The sequence below is a fragment of the Cervus canadensis genome, chromosome 8 (genome assembly GCF_019320065.1).
Source record: "Cervus canadensis isolate Bull #8, Minnesota chromosome 8, ASM1932006v1, whole genome shotgun sequence".
Taxonomy (NCBI): Eukaryota; Metazoa; Chordata; class Mammalia; order Artiodactyla; family Cervidae; genus Cervus; species Cervus canadensis.
This window is the reverse complement of record NC_057393.1, coordinates 68,737,333-68,753,276: the sequence shown is the minus strand read 5'-3', so window position 1 is coordinate 68,753,276 and position 15,944 is coordinate 68,737,333. Positions and strand designations below refer to the sequence as shown.

General features: G+C 36.3%; 1 protein-coding gene across 6 annotated transcripts in view; it reads right to left on the bottom strand.

Annotated features, from left to right (window-relative positions):
* RUFY2 (RUN and FYVE domain containing 2) overlaps positions 1-15,944 on the bottom strand; it is a 42,703-nt gene that overhangs the window by 23,957 nt on the left and 2,802 nt on the right. For 5 of the 6 annotated variants that reach the window (XM_043476784.1, XM_043476779.1, XM_043476783.1 and 2 more), the window contains exons 3-12: positions 14,672-14,789; positions 8,630-8,731; positions 7,319-7,442; positions 7,089-7,150; positions 6,169-6,234; positions 5,598-5,667; positions 3,157-3,258; positions 2,775-2,891; positions 1,819-1,986; positions 258-355 (exon numbers count right to left, since the gene is read on the bottom strand). In XM_043476784.1, the coding sequence (XP_043332719.1) occupies positions 258-355; positions 1,819-1,986; positions 2,775-2,891; positions 3,157-3,258; positions 5,598-5,667; positions 6,169-6,234; positions 7,089-7,150; positions 7,319-7,442; positions 8,630-8,731; positions 14,672-14,789 (1,027 nt within the window). The remainder of the gene's footprint in view (positions 1-257; positions 356-1,818; positions 1,987-2,774; positions 2,892-3,156; positions 3,259-5,597; positions 5,668-6,168; positions 6,235-7,088; positions 7,151-7,318; positions 7,443-8,629; positions 8,732-14,671; positions 14,790-15,944) is intronic. The other variant, XM_043476781.1, reaches the window with a different exon arrangement.

Below are 15,944 nucleotides of genomic sequence, written 5' to 3'. Positions count from 1 at the left end.
ATTAAACCATATAAAATTGCCAATATTAGGCCTTTCTAAAAAATCTACAAAATGGCAAAGACAAATGAATCAGGCTAATATAAAGCAACTTGATTCCATGCAACAATCAAAACAAAAAAGGCAAAATTCTGCTGGGCTTTTAAAAAAAAGTCCTAATCTAAATTTTCCTAATGGTCTTTGTGGCAGGTGTCAGAGTTGAATAAAGAAAAGGGGAGACAGAGAAAGCAAAAAAGAAACTAAGATTGGAAATGCTGTACCTTTGTTCCAGCTGCCTCATGGCTGCAGTAATTTTACTGGTTTTTTCTTCTAGTCGGGCAATTATTTCATTTTTTTCTTTCAAACCATCTTCAGAACCCTATTTAGAAAAAACATAAAAGCTACAGTGGCTTTGAATTTTTTTAAACCCAAATATGTATAAGCTTTGTATACCATTTTGCTATGGGATTCTTATCTTGAAACGACCAGCCTTTATTTACAGATTAAAATATTCCTAGATGCACCCCTATGTTCACAGTAGCACTATTCACAATAGCCAAAACATAGAAATAACCTAAATGTCCATCAAAAGAAGACTGGATAAAGATGGGGTGTATTTATACAGTGGAATATGACTCAGCCATCAGAAAAAGAACAAAATAATGCCATTTGCAACAACGTGAATACAACTAGAGACTATCATAGTAAGTGAAGTAAGTCAGAAAGACAAATACCATGTTATCTCTTGTATATAAAATATATATATAAATAGAATATAAAATATAGAATATATATAGAATATATAATATAAAATATGGCACAAATGAACGTATCTATGAAACAGACTCACAGATATAGAGAACATATTTTTCACTGCCAAGTGTGTGGGTGGAGGAGATGGACTGGGTGTCCGGGGTTAGTAAATGCAAACTATTACACACAGAATGGATAAACAACAAAGTCCTCTGTATAGCACAGGGAATTATATTTAATATCCTGGGATAAATTATAATGGAAAAGAATATAAAAAGAACGTATATATATATATGTGTAAATGAGTCATTTTGCTAAGCAGCAGAAATTAACACAACATAGTAAATCAACTACACTTCAGTTAAAAAACAATGAATTAAAAATAAAATACTCATAGATCTAAAGCAGTACTATTATTAGTCTTCATTTAAAATGTAATAAAGGGGGAATTCCCTGGCAGTCCAGTGGTTAAAACTCTGGGCTTTCACTGCTGAGAACATGGGTTCAGTCCCTGGTTGGGGAACTAAGATCCCATAAATCATGCAGTGCAGTCAAGAAAAAAATACATTAATAATAAAGGGAAAAAAAACCCTCACCCTTCAATGTTTTCAGAAGATGGCAGAATAAACTCTTAGAAAATACACTATTTTTTTCAAATTAAATTGTAAAAGGCTTTTGGCAACATGTCTACTTAACAGCAATATCACTTTATCAGAAAATTCAAAACAATTACAGTACAGCATTTCAATCAAAATTAAATCTCTCAAAAAAAAAAAATTAAATCTTTCTCAGGACTCTACTGTGCAAAATTTACAAAAACGTCTTGCATATTTTGATTAAATTTTACCAAAAAATTTAATCTTCATCTGTTATCCTGTCAACCTCAAGAAACAAATTCAGGTGATTTTTGTCTGTTCTTTGACATTATTACATTTCTTCAGCTTCCATTTAGGAAAAAAGCCACTGATTTTTACTAATAAAATGGCACAATTACAATGAATTCATCTCTTTAAAACCAAATCCTTCATATAAATATTCATTCTTAATTCATGTAACAAGAAATTCCAAGATTTTAAGAATATTCCTTACCTGCAACTTTTGATACATTTCTATGTTAATTGCTTTAACTTCCTCCAGTTGTTGTCGAAGGCCTATCAGAGTATCCTGTTTCTCATGGATATCTTTCTCCAACAACTTCATGGCAAGTTCAATCTCATGTTTCATACTAACTTGTACTGCCAGCTCATTCTCCACATCCTGCAATTCAACACAGCCTCAACTCACACACTATTTCAGGATGTCAAAGTCAGATACACAACAGTTAATTAGACCAAGATTCACTATGCAGACTACTGCTTTTGAGTTATAAGCCCCATTAAATGCAATCAGCTAGGCCCTATAACAACGTTCTATATTTTCAAAGGCACATTTTGTTAAATGAAAGCATCTTACACATTCTATTAATTATCACTATTCTACTGGCTCAAGAATTATGGACTTTTAAGCCTCATAAACTCAGTATTAATTTTCCTCAAAGAAACGACGTAGTCCATATAAGGCCAGAGATAAATCAAAAACACCATTTCACAAAGTTTTATTTCTTTTCTTAAAGAATTTTATATCAGAGGATCTTAAGACAAATGTCTCTTGACTCTCTTTTTGATCTGGGTTGGTTACACAGGTATTTATTATAATCCATCAAGCTACATACTTGTATTTTTCTGCTGATATTTCATAACTTAAAGGGTTAAAAAATAAGTTAACTTTAAATAAGACTTTACTGTTTGGATATTGATATCCGAATACATCACTCTATTCTATTTTCTGTAATGCTGGTCACAATGCACTATTTCACAAACAGACTATAACACTGTTTAAAAACACTGCTAATAAAACAGACATAGTGGGAGTTTAAAAAGGTAGAAGGAATTACGGGAATGAGATTGCTATCTCACACCAAGGAAGGTAAGTCTGATAGAGATTTTAATCAGCGCTTATGGGTAAAATAATATCATTTTTGCTAATGTAACTGTAATGCAACCTACCTGTCTTAACTGAGATTCATCTCGAAGCTGCCTTCTGGCTTCATTATACATTTCATCTAGCCCTTGCCTGGAATGCTTATATGTTTGAAGCTCAGTTTCCACATCTACTTTGGTAACCTAGGACAAAAACAGAAAATGTTTTACTCTATATAGAATGTGTTGCCACGCCTTCCCCAGGGGATCTTCCCAACCCAGAGATCGAACCCAAGTCTCTTATGTCTCCTTCACTGGCAGGCGGGTTCTTTACCACTAGTGCCATCCAATAAATCCATTCTATAATCACTTCTATTAGTTAATACAGCACAGAAATACCCAGTCTACGCAAAAGCCCCCAAAACAGCTATTTCTGATGAAAGTCAATCTGTAATCAGTCTACACTTACCTCTAGGTGCTGCTGTGTTTTCATTAAAATCAATTTATTTTCACTTCGTAATTGATGATTTTCTTCTTGGAGTTTAATGATATTATTCTTTGCTATTGCTAACTAAAAATAAAATGAGGAATAAAAAAAAGATTTTAAACATCTTTATTTATACTTGCTTTACAGGTTATGTTCATGGCTATTCACAACAGAAGATAAAATTCTAAAACTTGTAAAATGTCTTTCACATCTACAGCAATTTTCATAAGAAAAATGCTATTATCCCAAGATACCAACAAAAGAAATTGTATTCCTATTTCCTTTTGTTAGTCAAATCATGTCAGCAGAAACATATTGTTTATATGACTTACAATGTGTCCTGAATACAAAGCGCATGAGTAAGCATATGAAGAATTATATGCTAAACAATAAGACAACTGTTTGTATGTTAAACAATAAGACTGTAAAGACTTGTGCAAAGACAACAACATCTATAAGGAAAGCTGTGCTACAGTTGAAAATGTAATACAGACATTCATGATAACCAAACAGGGCACCCTTGTGAAATCTGGGCTTCATTCACACCAAGTGACCATCACACATATAAGACAGCTCTCACCATCAGAGTTAAATATGAATGAAATTAAATATGAATAACTAAGTAAGTGACTTGGCTCTGAAGCTTAAAATGAAAAAAGGGATTCTAGGAGAGGAAAGCAGAAACCAGTCCCCAGTGTTGGCTTGCAAATAAATTTCTAAACACTCTGTCAGAAATGCAACTTGAACTTCACAGTGCCCCTGCGGTCAAGAAGAGGCACAAACTAGTGAGCAGCTCTCTCCAATGGTCCCAATCTATCACACTATCAAATGGTCCTAAACAATCAAAATGAAAACTCATACAATCATGTGCTTCCTGGTTTGGGACAACTGGGTCAGTTCTAAAAGAATGTGGATTCTAATTAGCAAGGAAAATAGAATTCATAGTACTAATAACATATTCTTTCCTGGAGCCTAAGTAATTCTGAAAGTGGAAAGTAATTCTACGGTTAAGTGAAAGTCACTCAGTCATATCTGACTCTTTGTGACCCCATGGACATAGCCCACCAGGCTCCTCTGTCCGTGGAATTTTCCAGGCAAGAGTAGGTAGCCATTTCCTTTTCCAGGGGAATCCCAACCAAGGGATCAAACCTGTGTCTCCCGTATTGCAGGCAGATTCTCTGTCTGCTAGGGAAGCCCCCATGGTAATTCTATGGCTAGGCTGTTTTTCTTTAAATCTCAAAAGCAACTTGGCATGTGTGTGCGCTCAGCTGTATCCAACTCTTTGCAACTCCATGGACTGCAGCCCGCCAGGCTCTTCTGTCCAAGGGATTTCCCAGGCAAGAATACTCGAGTGGGTTGCCATTTCCTTCTTCAAGGGATCTTCCTGACGCAGGGATCAAATCCACATGTCTTGCATCTACTGCATTGATTGACAGGCGGATTTTTTACCACTGAGCTATCTGGGAAGCCCCAAAGCAACTTTACAAATAGTACATTACCACACGTGAAATAGATAGCCAACGGGAACTTGCTGTATGGCTCAGGGACCTCAAACAGGGGCTCTGGATCAGCCTAGAGGGGTGCGATGGGGAGGGGGATTCAAAATGGAGGGGATATATGTACACCAATGGCTGATTCACGTTGAGGTTTGACAGAAAACAACAAAATTCTGTAAAGCAAATATCCTTCAATTAAAAAACAAATTAATTAAAAACAAAAAAAAGTGAGAGACGTGAGGGAGTTCCCTGGTGGCCTAGTGGTTAGGCTTCAGCACTGTCACGGCCGTGGCACTGGCTCCATCCCCAATCAGGGAACTGAGATCCTGCAAGGTGCATGGCATGGCCAAAACATTTTTTTAAAAGTTAAAACAAAAAAAGAGCTGAAATAAATTTCTGATTTGTGACCACCAAATAGCTACTTTGACAATGCAGAAAACCAGAGTACTTCAGATGAGTTTCACACATGGGAGGCTATAGAAAGGATGGACATGATCATGGAGTGATGCTTGTATGGAAAATTAATCTGAATATGGGAACAAGGGGGACAGGAGATTATTTTAATGGGAATTTCTAACTATAGGTGATTCCACTATCTAAATATAGGTCATCCAAGTTGAGAAATGAGATTCACAGTTTATTTATAGAAGAGTTTGTATGCATTGCATTTGGGGGCTCATTTCTAGAAGTTGGGTATCTCAACTAATAATTCACAGTCACCTCAAGACTTGCCCGAGAATAATATGTGGTTTCTCTAGAACTTACGATGATCAATTACAACTACAAGTATTTCATCATAATGATGAAAATGTGTTTGTGTGTGTGTGCACACATGTGCACACGCTTAGTACATTCATACTTAAAATGGAAAAGGCTTGCCAATACTAGGTCCTTGGAAGACAATTATCCATGGCTGGGTGACAATACCTCTTCAATCAGCTTAGTATTTGACTTTTCTAACGAGTCAACTCTTGAATGGAGACTGCTGACTGTGCTGCTGAAATTGACAAAGAAAAAACTCATTCAGAGTCACACATACTCACAAAGGCAAGGAAAAATTTGTTATCCTGGACTCACCATGTTGACTGACATGCACCAACTGCCTTCTCTCAATTTTTTTTTTCTCTGAATTTTTTTATTGCACACTTACACATGAAGTCCTCTAAAGTAGGAAAAATTAATTTTTGAACCACCAAAATGACTTAAACTTTCACCCTACCTAGCCTTTTTGCTCAAGGGTAGGGTAATAAGTCTGAAATTCTATTTTCAAATGTCTCTGAAGATTCTATTTAAAAATATAACTCTCATTTTCTGCTGAAAATCAATTATTTCCAATAATTTTCTGTATTCTTAATTTCCATTCACTCTCTATCCCCTCAACCCCTTTTCAAATGCTTATAAAAAAGGAATAGGGTTAAGAGGACCTAAAAGGGGGAAAAAAAAAACCTTAAGACAATATCCAAAATCTATTAAGTATCTATGTATCCATAATACTTACTTCAGTTGTCTATTTAATTCTTCAACATAATTCTTCTGGTCTAATATTGCAGCAATTTGAACATTCCTAGAGGAGGAGGGAAAAGCAGCTTTTAGTTAATTGGAAAGGAATCTACTGGGTGGCCAAAAAAACAAACAAACAAGAAATACACAAAAGGTCTAAATCATCTGAAACTGTTGTGAAACCGTAACAGTAAAACAACATTTCAGTTCAGTTCAGCTGCTCAGTCATGTCTGACTCTTTGCGACCCCATGGACTGCAGCACACCAGGCTTCCCTGTCCAACATTATCTTGTCTTTCAAATAAAATTCAACAATCTTTATAATCAAATAGCAGTAAGCTATGAACTAAAAAACTATTAACCTTTGTTAAATAAATTACATGCTAATATTAAACAATACCATTAGTATATTCTTTTAATTTTTTGCATTTATTTTTTAAGAAATATACTTGATACATGAAGTGTAAAGTATACAACATGTTAATCTAATATGTTTATATACTGTGATGGACTGCCATTGCAGTAATAATTAGCACTTCTCATATTACATAATTATCTTTTCTCCTTAGTAGACCAAATAAGTTTATTTTAAATTTAAACACAACTGTCTTAAAATAAACCAGTATTTGTAAGTTTATGAATAATAAACTTATATCTCTTTTTATCATAGAAATGAGAGTTGACAATTAAAATGGGTCTCTGGGGAGTTCCCTGGCAGTTCAGTGGTTAGTATTCTACATTCTCACTGCCAAGGGCCTGGGTTTGGTACCTGGTTGGGGAACTAAAATCCCATAAGCCTTGAAGCACAACCAAAAAATAAATAAATAAAAAATAAAATGGGTCTCTGAACTAACGGTACGACCAAAAGTCATACTTCAGACTAAAATACAGTATGTGAAATAACTTAAGAAAATCATACCTTTCTTTATTTCCAATATCTTCTTCATTCTTTAAATACATTGAAAAATCAATCACTCCAACCTGAAGTAAATAAAGTTATTCTTATTTAGAGAGTAGAAATACTACAAGTACCTCCAAAATACAACTGACTTTCATCCTTAACTTTTCTTTAGGGTTTAACAGCACGGCTTACACCTGGATCAGAGAGGAAGAGCACAGGCTGAAAACACTGCCTTTGGCACCACTTACCTGCGAGTCTAAATCCTCCCCCTTTACACACAGATTAGCATCTATCACATTCAGGCCAACCAGCAGCCCGACAATTACTGCGCCTTCTTCTTCCATCATTAGTGCATGATACTCATAGAATTCACTGTGAAAATTAAAATAACAAAAATCGTAAGTCACAAATTTATTTCAAAAACCAACCTGTAAAATCTCAATACCTTATAACAAGCATGGAGCCAATATTAAGTTAGGTATCTTAAAATTAGCCTTTCTATACGTGAGCAACTTAAAATTTTGAGATTTAAATGTGAATATTTATGACTCGCAAAAGACATAGTGATGGCTGCTGATCTGATAACAGTACTTTTGAGTACAGTTGAATTTTCATCCCAGGATTTATCAAGACCCTTGGGATAAAGTCTAAGTAGCAAAATGAACATATGAAACATTTCAAGTCAATTCATTTGGTATATATGTATTAAAAGTGCTCTTAATAGGTAACCATTAAAGATATTTATGGATATCTAGATCCAAAAAAAATGTTCAAACAAAAGACTGGTGAAACAAATAGGACAGTCTAAAAACTAAGACTTGACAACTAATACTCAGGATTCTAGTTATCACTGTCCCATGTATACTGTTTTGTCACTTTAAATAACCTTTAGAATCTGGTTGAGAAATTGAAGGTGTTTAAAGTATGGTTATTCTCATTTAAAGTATGGTTATTTCCCATTTAACAAATGGGAAAACCAAGATGTACCACTGGAGTCAAGAGTAAAATAAAAAATGAGCAGATCCTCCAGAACATCACAGAGGCACTCTGAGAGAACAAGGCTGAATGGAGGGGGCTGCCGTAGGCCCACTCCTTCTGAAAACTAGTCTCCCTGCTTTAACATTTAGACATTTAACATCTGTCTTAAACATTTGTCCCTCCATTTAAATAGACAGTTTAAAAAGTACCCACAATACAGCCAAAGCAGTGGTTTGGATTTCAAGATCTAAAAAGAAACCTCTTGAATTAAAGCCCCAAATTTCAATACAAACTTTTATTCATAGAATTAACTGTAACTTAAAAATTAAAATTTAAAAATATGACATACAAATTTCCACCTTATTGGCCAATAAAAATCTTACAGTATTCATTTTTCAGGCTAGTTCTTGATCTATGTTATGTCCCCACCGTAGTTTTCTATCTCATTTTCCTCCTCCTTTCATTTTATGCCATCACGATGTGTTTTACGTATCCTTTCATACTACACCTTCTATCCTTTTTGGAGGACAGGACATAAATGAAATAAAAAATGAAAATGAACATGATTTAATGGTAACTACCTCAAGAGATCCCTTTGAATAATTAAGCAGCGCAGGTAATCAGCCATTTTTTTCTGCATGAGGGCTAATCGAAGCCACGCTCTCGCACGACCCAGGGGGGTCCTGATAAGCAAAAGCAAATGGTCAGAAAACAGTCTCGGCCCGAAGATTATAGACTACATCTTCTACCTGTGTTGAGACACATGTTAATAATGAGAAAAGGCAATTAATCATGGTTTTACCTTTGTTTCTAGAGCTTTAAGTCAGTTCTTTGATCATGCAAACCAATCCCTAAGAGCTATTTAAGTCTCTAAGGTAAGCCTACACCTACAGGACATCTAGGTACCACTTCATGCCTTGAAAGAAATGACTCTCTATAAACAGGGAGGATATTTCTACAAGAATTATTTTGTCAGAATAGGCTTAGTCCTCTAACCATGATTATGCAAAATGCATCAGTAAAGGCAGTATGACCACCTCAAAAAATAACTGGCCTTGTATCTGAATTTTAAAAAGCATTAACAACGCTAAGAAGGTATCCAGCTGCTAATCAGAGAGAATCACCAGGCTGCTTGCTGTTTTTCAAATGCTTAACACAGTTGTCCTTTAGAACATTAAATCTCCTCTCTAATATGGAGGCTTGCTGGGAACAAAACTTCTAATATAACAAATATGTCTGAAAGGTTGTGGCCTAGGGCCATTTTTGCTCCCTATAAGCAGAGTCTCTGAGACTAGAGGGAGCACACAGATCTTAAAATTGAAGGTGTTTGTGCTCAAGATGAAAATTAATTCTATCTAGGCAAGAGATGTACTGATGTGTACCAGGCAAAAAAAAAAAAACAAAACAGTATCTCCTCATGGCAAACCGAACAAAACCATCTGGGGAAGATAATCCATGCTCATGGAATAGCGGCATGACCTGTGCCAAATCCTGAAGCCACCTTCCTGCTAAGGTCATTGTAACAGGGACAGAATAAAGGGATAAAAGAGGTGATGAAACAGTTTAATCACACTAGGGGACTGTAAATAGAAAAAAATACGGTAGACCACAGTAAGTTAATGATTACTCAGGAAAGCAGGTTTGCTTAACCACAAAACCATGCAGCAGAAGCAAGAGACGTGCCCCTCAACAATAAAACAACGGTGGCAGGAGACTCACATACTGCCCGGTGAGCTCAGTATGTTAATGATCCCCAGGACATGCTCTCTGCACACATTAAAAAAAACCAAAAGGTAATCTGTGGACCCAGCTTGACCACATAGAGATAAGAAAACTCCCCTGCTTAACCTGGAGGAGGAACTGATGATGGAAGCATGATGTATACTGAAGAAAGACAAAGAAGGTCTTCACCCCCCCCCCTTTTCCCTTGATTATAAAACTGTAACCTAGTTAGTTCTTGGGTACAGTATTTCTCATTAACTTTTAAGACTCACAAGCATCCTACTCTAATAAATCACTTATCTATCACTCTGCCTCTTGAATTCCTTTTCTGTGCTGAGACATGAAGGACTACGGTACTGGAGCTCTTCAGAGCCTGTGAAAGGACACCAAAAGGTTTCAACTGAAGACAAAATTCATGTGGTGTTTGTTATACCTCTCAAGGACTTAAGCTTATTGAAAATAAAAGTGTGGATATATTCTCTTGCTAAAAAAAAAATTAAATCTCATATCTCTCTTATCCAGGTTATCATTTAGTAAAGTAAAACCAAGATTTACAGAGTATGAATGATTTTTTGAAGAGAAATACATCACTCACACTTTTATATTTTCTTATACAGAAAACTTTTTGTCCGGTACTGTGGGAAAAAACTTAACTGTCACTTCTAACAGCTAACAAATTTCTTTTGGCTTAGCATTTTAATGAGCACTATTCTTCAGAAAATATTTACTTTTGTAGAGTTTGGCTTTTTAAAAACAGCATGAACATGTATTTTCATATTAAAATAAAAAGCAATTCTTACATTGCTTGAGTTTAAATTCCCTTTTTCCTCTTTAAAAATTGTGCCTTTGCTCAATCGCTCAGGGGTGTCGGACTCTGCGACCTCATGGACCCACCAAGCTCTTCTGTCCATGGAATTTTCCATACAAGAATACTAGAGTGCAAGCCCTTTCCAAACCAGGGGTCAAACCCAGGTCTCCTGCATTGGCAGGCATTTTTTTTTTTTTTAAACCACTGGGCCACCTGGGAAGCCCTGTTAAAAACTGTGATACCTTATACACCACTGAGAGAAATATGAAGTGTGACCATCACTTGCTATTTAATTCTAAAACCTGGGTTTAAATCCTGGCTCTGCCATTTAAAAAAAAAAATAACTCGACTGATTGATTGATTTAGGCTGTGCTGGGACTTCATTGCTTCGAGCGGGTTTTCTCTCGTTTTGATGAGCCGGGGCTACTCTTGGTTGTGGTGGGTAGGCTTCTCCATGCGGTGGCTTCTTTTATTGCGGAGCACAGGCTCCAGGCACTCGGGCTTCAGTAGCTACAGCTCCCGGGCTCTAGAAGTGGGTTCTAGAGCACAGGCACTCAGGCTTAGTTGCTCTGCGGCATGTGGAATCGTCCCAGACTAGGGAAAGAACCTGAGTCCCCTGCATTGGCAGGTGGATTCTTATCCACTGCACCACAGGGAAGTCTGTGGCTCTGCCACTTATAATTTCTTTGATCTTTACTTTTCACATCTATATAATTATTAATAAACTCTACTCTAAGGATGATTTAAGCACTAAATGAGATAATTCATCTAAAACAGTTATCTTATTACCCTGATACATTGCTCAATAAATAGAAGCCATTTACTTTGAGCACTCAAGTATAACTTGCAAACATTTAGGTGATGTAACAACAGAAAACATTACCATATTCCCCAAACCCTAAATCGTAAAGCTAAGAGAAAGCAGACTTAAATCAAAGAAAGTAGGGAAAACCACTAGACCATTCAGGTATGACCTAAATCAAATCCCTTATGATTATACAGTGGAAGTGACAGATTCAAGGGATTAGATCTGATAGACAGTGCCTGAAGAACTATGGACAGAGGTTGGTGACACTGTATAGGAGACAGGGATCAAGACCATCCCCCAAGAAAAATAAATGCAAAAAAGCAAAATGGCTCTCTGAGGGGGCCTTACAAATAGCTGTGAAAAGAAGAAAAGCGAAAAGCAAAGGAGAAAAGGAAAAGATATACCCATTTGAATGCAGAGTTCCAAAGAATAGCAAGCAGAGATAAGAAAGCCTTCCTCAGTGATCAGTGCAAGAAATAAGAGGAACACATAGAACAGGAAAGACTAGAGATCTCTTCAAGATAATTAGAGATACCAAGGGAATATTTCATGCAAAGATGGGCACAATAAAGGACAGAAATGGTACAGATATAACAGAAGTAGAAGATATTAAGAAGAGGTGGCAAGAATACACAGAACTATATGAAAAAGATCTTCATGACCCAGATAATCATGATGGTATGCTCACTCACCTAGAGCCAGACATCCTGGAATGAGAAGTCAAGTGGGCTTTGGGAAGCATCACTATGAACAAAGCTACTGGAGGTGATGGAATTACAGTTGAGCTCTTTCAAATCCTAAAAGATGACACTGTGAAAGTGCTGCACTCAATATGCCAGCAAATTTGGAAAACTCAGCAGTGGCCACAGAACTGGAAAAGGTCAGTTTTCATTCCAATCCCTAAGAAAGGCAATGCCAAAGAATGCTCAAACTACTGCACAATTGCACTCATCTCACATGCTAGCAAAGCAATGCTTAAAATTCTCCAAGCCAGGCTTCAACAGTATGTGAACCGTGAACTTCCAGATGTTCAAGCTGTATTTAGAAAAGGCAGAGGAACCAGAGATCAAATTGCCAACATCCGCTGGATCATCGAAAAAGCAAGAGAGTTCCAGAAAAACATCTACTTCTGCTTTATTGACTATGCCAAAGCCTTTGACTGTGTGGATCACAGCAAACTGTGGAAAATTCTTCAAGAGATGGGAATACCAGACCACCTGACCTGTCTCTTGAAAAATCTGTATACAGGTCAGGAAGCAACAGTTAGAACTGGACATGGAACAACAGACTGGTTCCAAGTAGGAAAAGGAGTACATCAAGGCTGTATACTGTCACCCTGCTTATTTAACTTATATGCAGAGTACATCATGAGAAACGCTGGGCTGGATGAAGCACAAGCTGGGATCAAGATTGCTGGGAGAAATAACAATAACCTGAGATATGCAGATGACACTACCATTATGGCAGAGAGTGAAGAAGAACTAAAGAGCCTCTTGATGAAAGTGAGAAAGAAGAGTGAAAAAGTTGGCTTAAAGCTCAACATTCAAAAAACTAAGATCATGGCATCTGGTCCCATCACTTCATGACAAATAGATGGGGAAACAGTGGAAACAGTGACAGACTTTATTTTTGGGGGGGCTCCAAAATCACTGCAGATGGTGACTGCAGCCATGAAATTAAAAGACGCTTACTCTTTGGAAGGAAAGTTATGACCAACGTAGACAGTATATTAAAAAGCAGAGACAATACTCTGGCAAGAAAGGTCTGTCTAGTCAAACCTATGGTTTTTCCAGTAGTCATGTATGGATGTGACAGTAAGACTGTAAGAAAGCTGAGCACCAAAGAATTGACGCTTTTGAATTGTAGTGTTGGAGAAGACTCTTGAGAGTCCCTTGGACTGCAAGGAGATCCAACCAGTCCATCCTAAAGAAAATCAGTCCTGAATATCCATTGGAAGGAATGATGCTGAAGCTGAAATTCCAATACTTTGGCTACCTGACGCAAAGAACTGACTCAAAGACAAGACCCAGATGCTGGGAAAAACTGAAGGCGGGAGGAGAAGGGGATGACAGAGGATGAGATGGTTGGATGGCATCACCGACTCAATGGACATGAATTTAAGTAAGCTCCGGGAGTTGGTGACGGACAGGGAGGCCTGGTGTGCTGCAGTCCATGGGGTTGCAAAGAGTCAGACACAACTGAACTGAAGAGAAAGCAAACTGATAATCTGACCAAAAAATGAAAAGCACTTTTTTAAAAAAAGTTATCTCTTTCACAAGAACTAAGATAAATTTTAAAGGAAGCTCTTATATCTTAATCATACCCTGAAGAACGTAAGAACCCAGGCTTAACAACAAAAAACATGCAAAAACTTTTCAACAATCACAATTTACTAGCTAGAACATTCAGCTTTTAGGACATTTCATATACAGTTTCTCCTCAGTATTGGGAGGATTGATTCCAGGACCCCCTCAGATACCAAAATCCATGGATATTCAAGTCCCTCTTATAAAATAGCACAGTATTTGTGTATTACCTATGCACATTCTCCCAGACATTTTAAATCATCTCTAGATTACTGATAATACTTAATACAATGTAAATATTATGTAAAGAATTGCCTGCATGTGACAAATTCAAGTTTTGCTTTTTGGAACTTTCTAGAAAATCTCTTTTTCAAACATTTTTGATCCAAAGTTGGGTCAAATCCACAGATGCAGAACCTACAGATATTAACGGCCTACTCTACATTCATCTAGTCAATCAGACAGGTGACATTATAGGTCCCAATTTTCACAACAACAGAAGTAATTTGCACAAGTCCTATGGTATATTGGTAATATGGTAATATGGCTTATTGGCAAATTCAAAACTTCTGAGCCTCTGTCCTGGATTTAACCTAAATAGTACTGATGGCCTATTACTGCTAACTAGCTCTATACTCAGGAAACAGAACTGCATAATTGATCATTGATACACCCTATCTTAAAAGAATTTCCCTATTTCCCGCAATGCAATGCAAAAATTAAGTAAGTGGTATAATACAGGAGTGAAGAGTGATAAGAGTGTAAAAGAAACAGCACGTAATTCTTATGGAAGGGGCTAAGAAAAATTTCATAAAGGAAATAAAATTTGAACTGATTAATAATAAACAGAATTTTATTAGAGAATGCAAGAAGGCTACATAAGGCAGAGAGAATATAATAAACTAGAGTGTGAGGTACTTTTAAGGAGCAGTAAATACAGGTCTATGGTTAGGGATGAACAAGTAATAGGACTACTTACTTAAGACCAGGTAAATCCCGGACACTAGCTCCTATTTCCTCTGCTTCTGGGTACAGCTTCTCCACCAGTTCCAAAGGGCCCCAGATAGTTTTGTTATAACTCAGAAATGATTTTCTCACTTTAAAAAGAAAATATAATAAATGCATACAACTTAAACATACAAAACTGTAGTAACTTCTTGTTAAATATTTAGTTTCAACATTTCTAACCTAACATACAATTTTTCAGAGAGCCTTTTCTCCCTTGTCACTACATAGCCCTACTGAACAGAAGCCTGTTCCTCAGGATTCTGGTATTTTCCTTATCAGAAATATGCATCTTGGCCATTCTTCCACATCAGAAATATGCAAGTAGGCAATTAAAGTAAAGAACAACTAGGCTCATTCTTTACCAGTACCAAAGTAAGACTGGTGGCCCTAGTAGGTTGATCTTTACCAATTTATTAAATAAACCAAGGACAAATAGTTATTTTACTTGTAAACACAAAAAATTGCAACTTTACTTTTGCTTTTGTTTCCAAGATTTGGGTAATATAAAACCATGAAATCACTATGTTTCTTTCTTTCTTTTTTTTTTTGTTTCTTTCTTAATACTAACAAAATCTCCTGTAAATTCAGTACTCCTATGATATGCATCACCCAACAAGATAGGTAATTTTTCTCTGGGGAAGAAAAATAAATCAGCACAAAGTAGATTTATGATGATTCATAAAAATACACATTTGACTGTTAGAATATGTCTCATGATATTTTGTGAAGTAAAGGAAAATAAATTCGGAAAAGAGTTTAAAATGTAACTACTTTGGCCATCATTTGGCAAATTCCATTTTAGCAAGTTGGAGGAAAATAAAGATCTATGTCACTGTTTTTTTTAAATAAAAAGGAAGTTTTTCAAAACACAAATTAAAACTCAAGGCCTAAGATAAGACTGTCGACTTCCTGATGTTTTAAAAGAAGTATTCAGAGAGTGGGAATATGAAGAGTTGGCAAAAATGTGGGGACAGAAACATATTCACTGTTGTTTGATCATGAAGTCTTCATAGACATAAGTTGCCTCTATCCTTTGACCCAATAATTCTACTCCAAGGAGTCCTAACGAAACCATAGCATTTGTACACGTGTACAAATGCACATATCCAAAAATGTCCTTACGGCACAATTTGAATAATAAAAAACTGGAAAAAACCTAAGTGTACATGAAGAGGACAGTAGTTAAATAAGTCATGGTATGCATATATAATGAAATATTATTATATATTATGTATATTATGCAT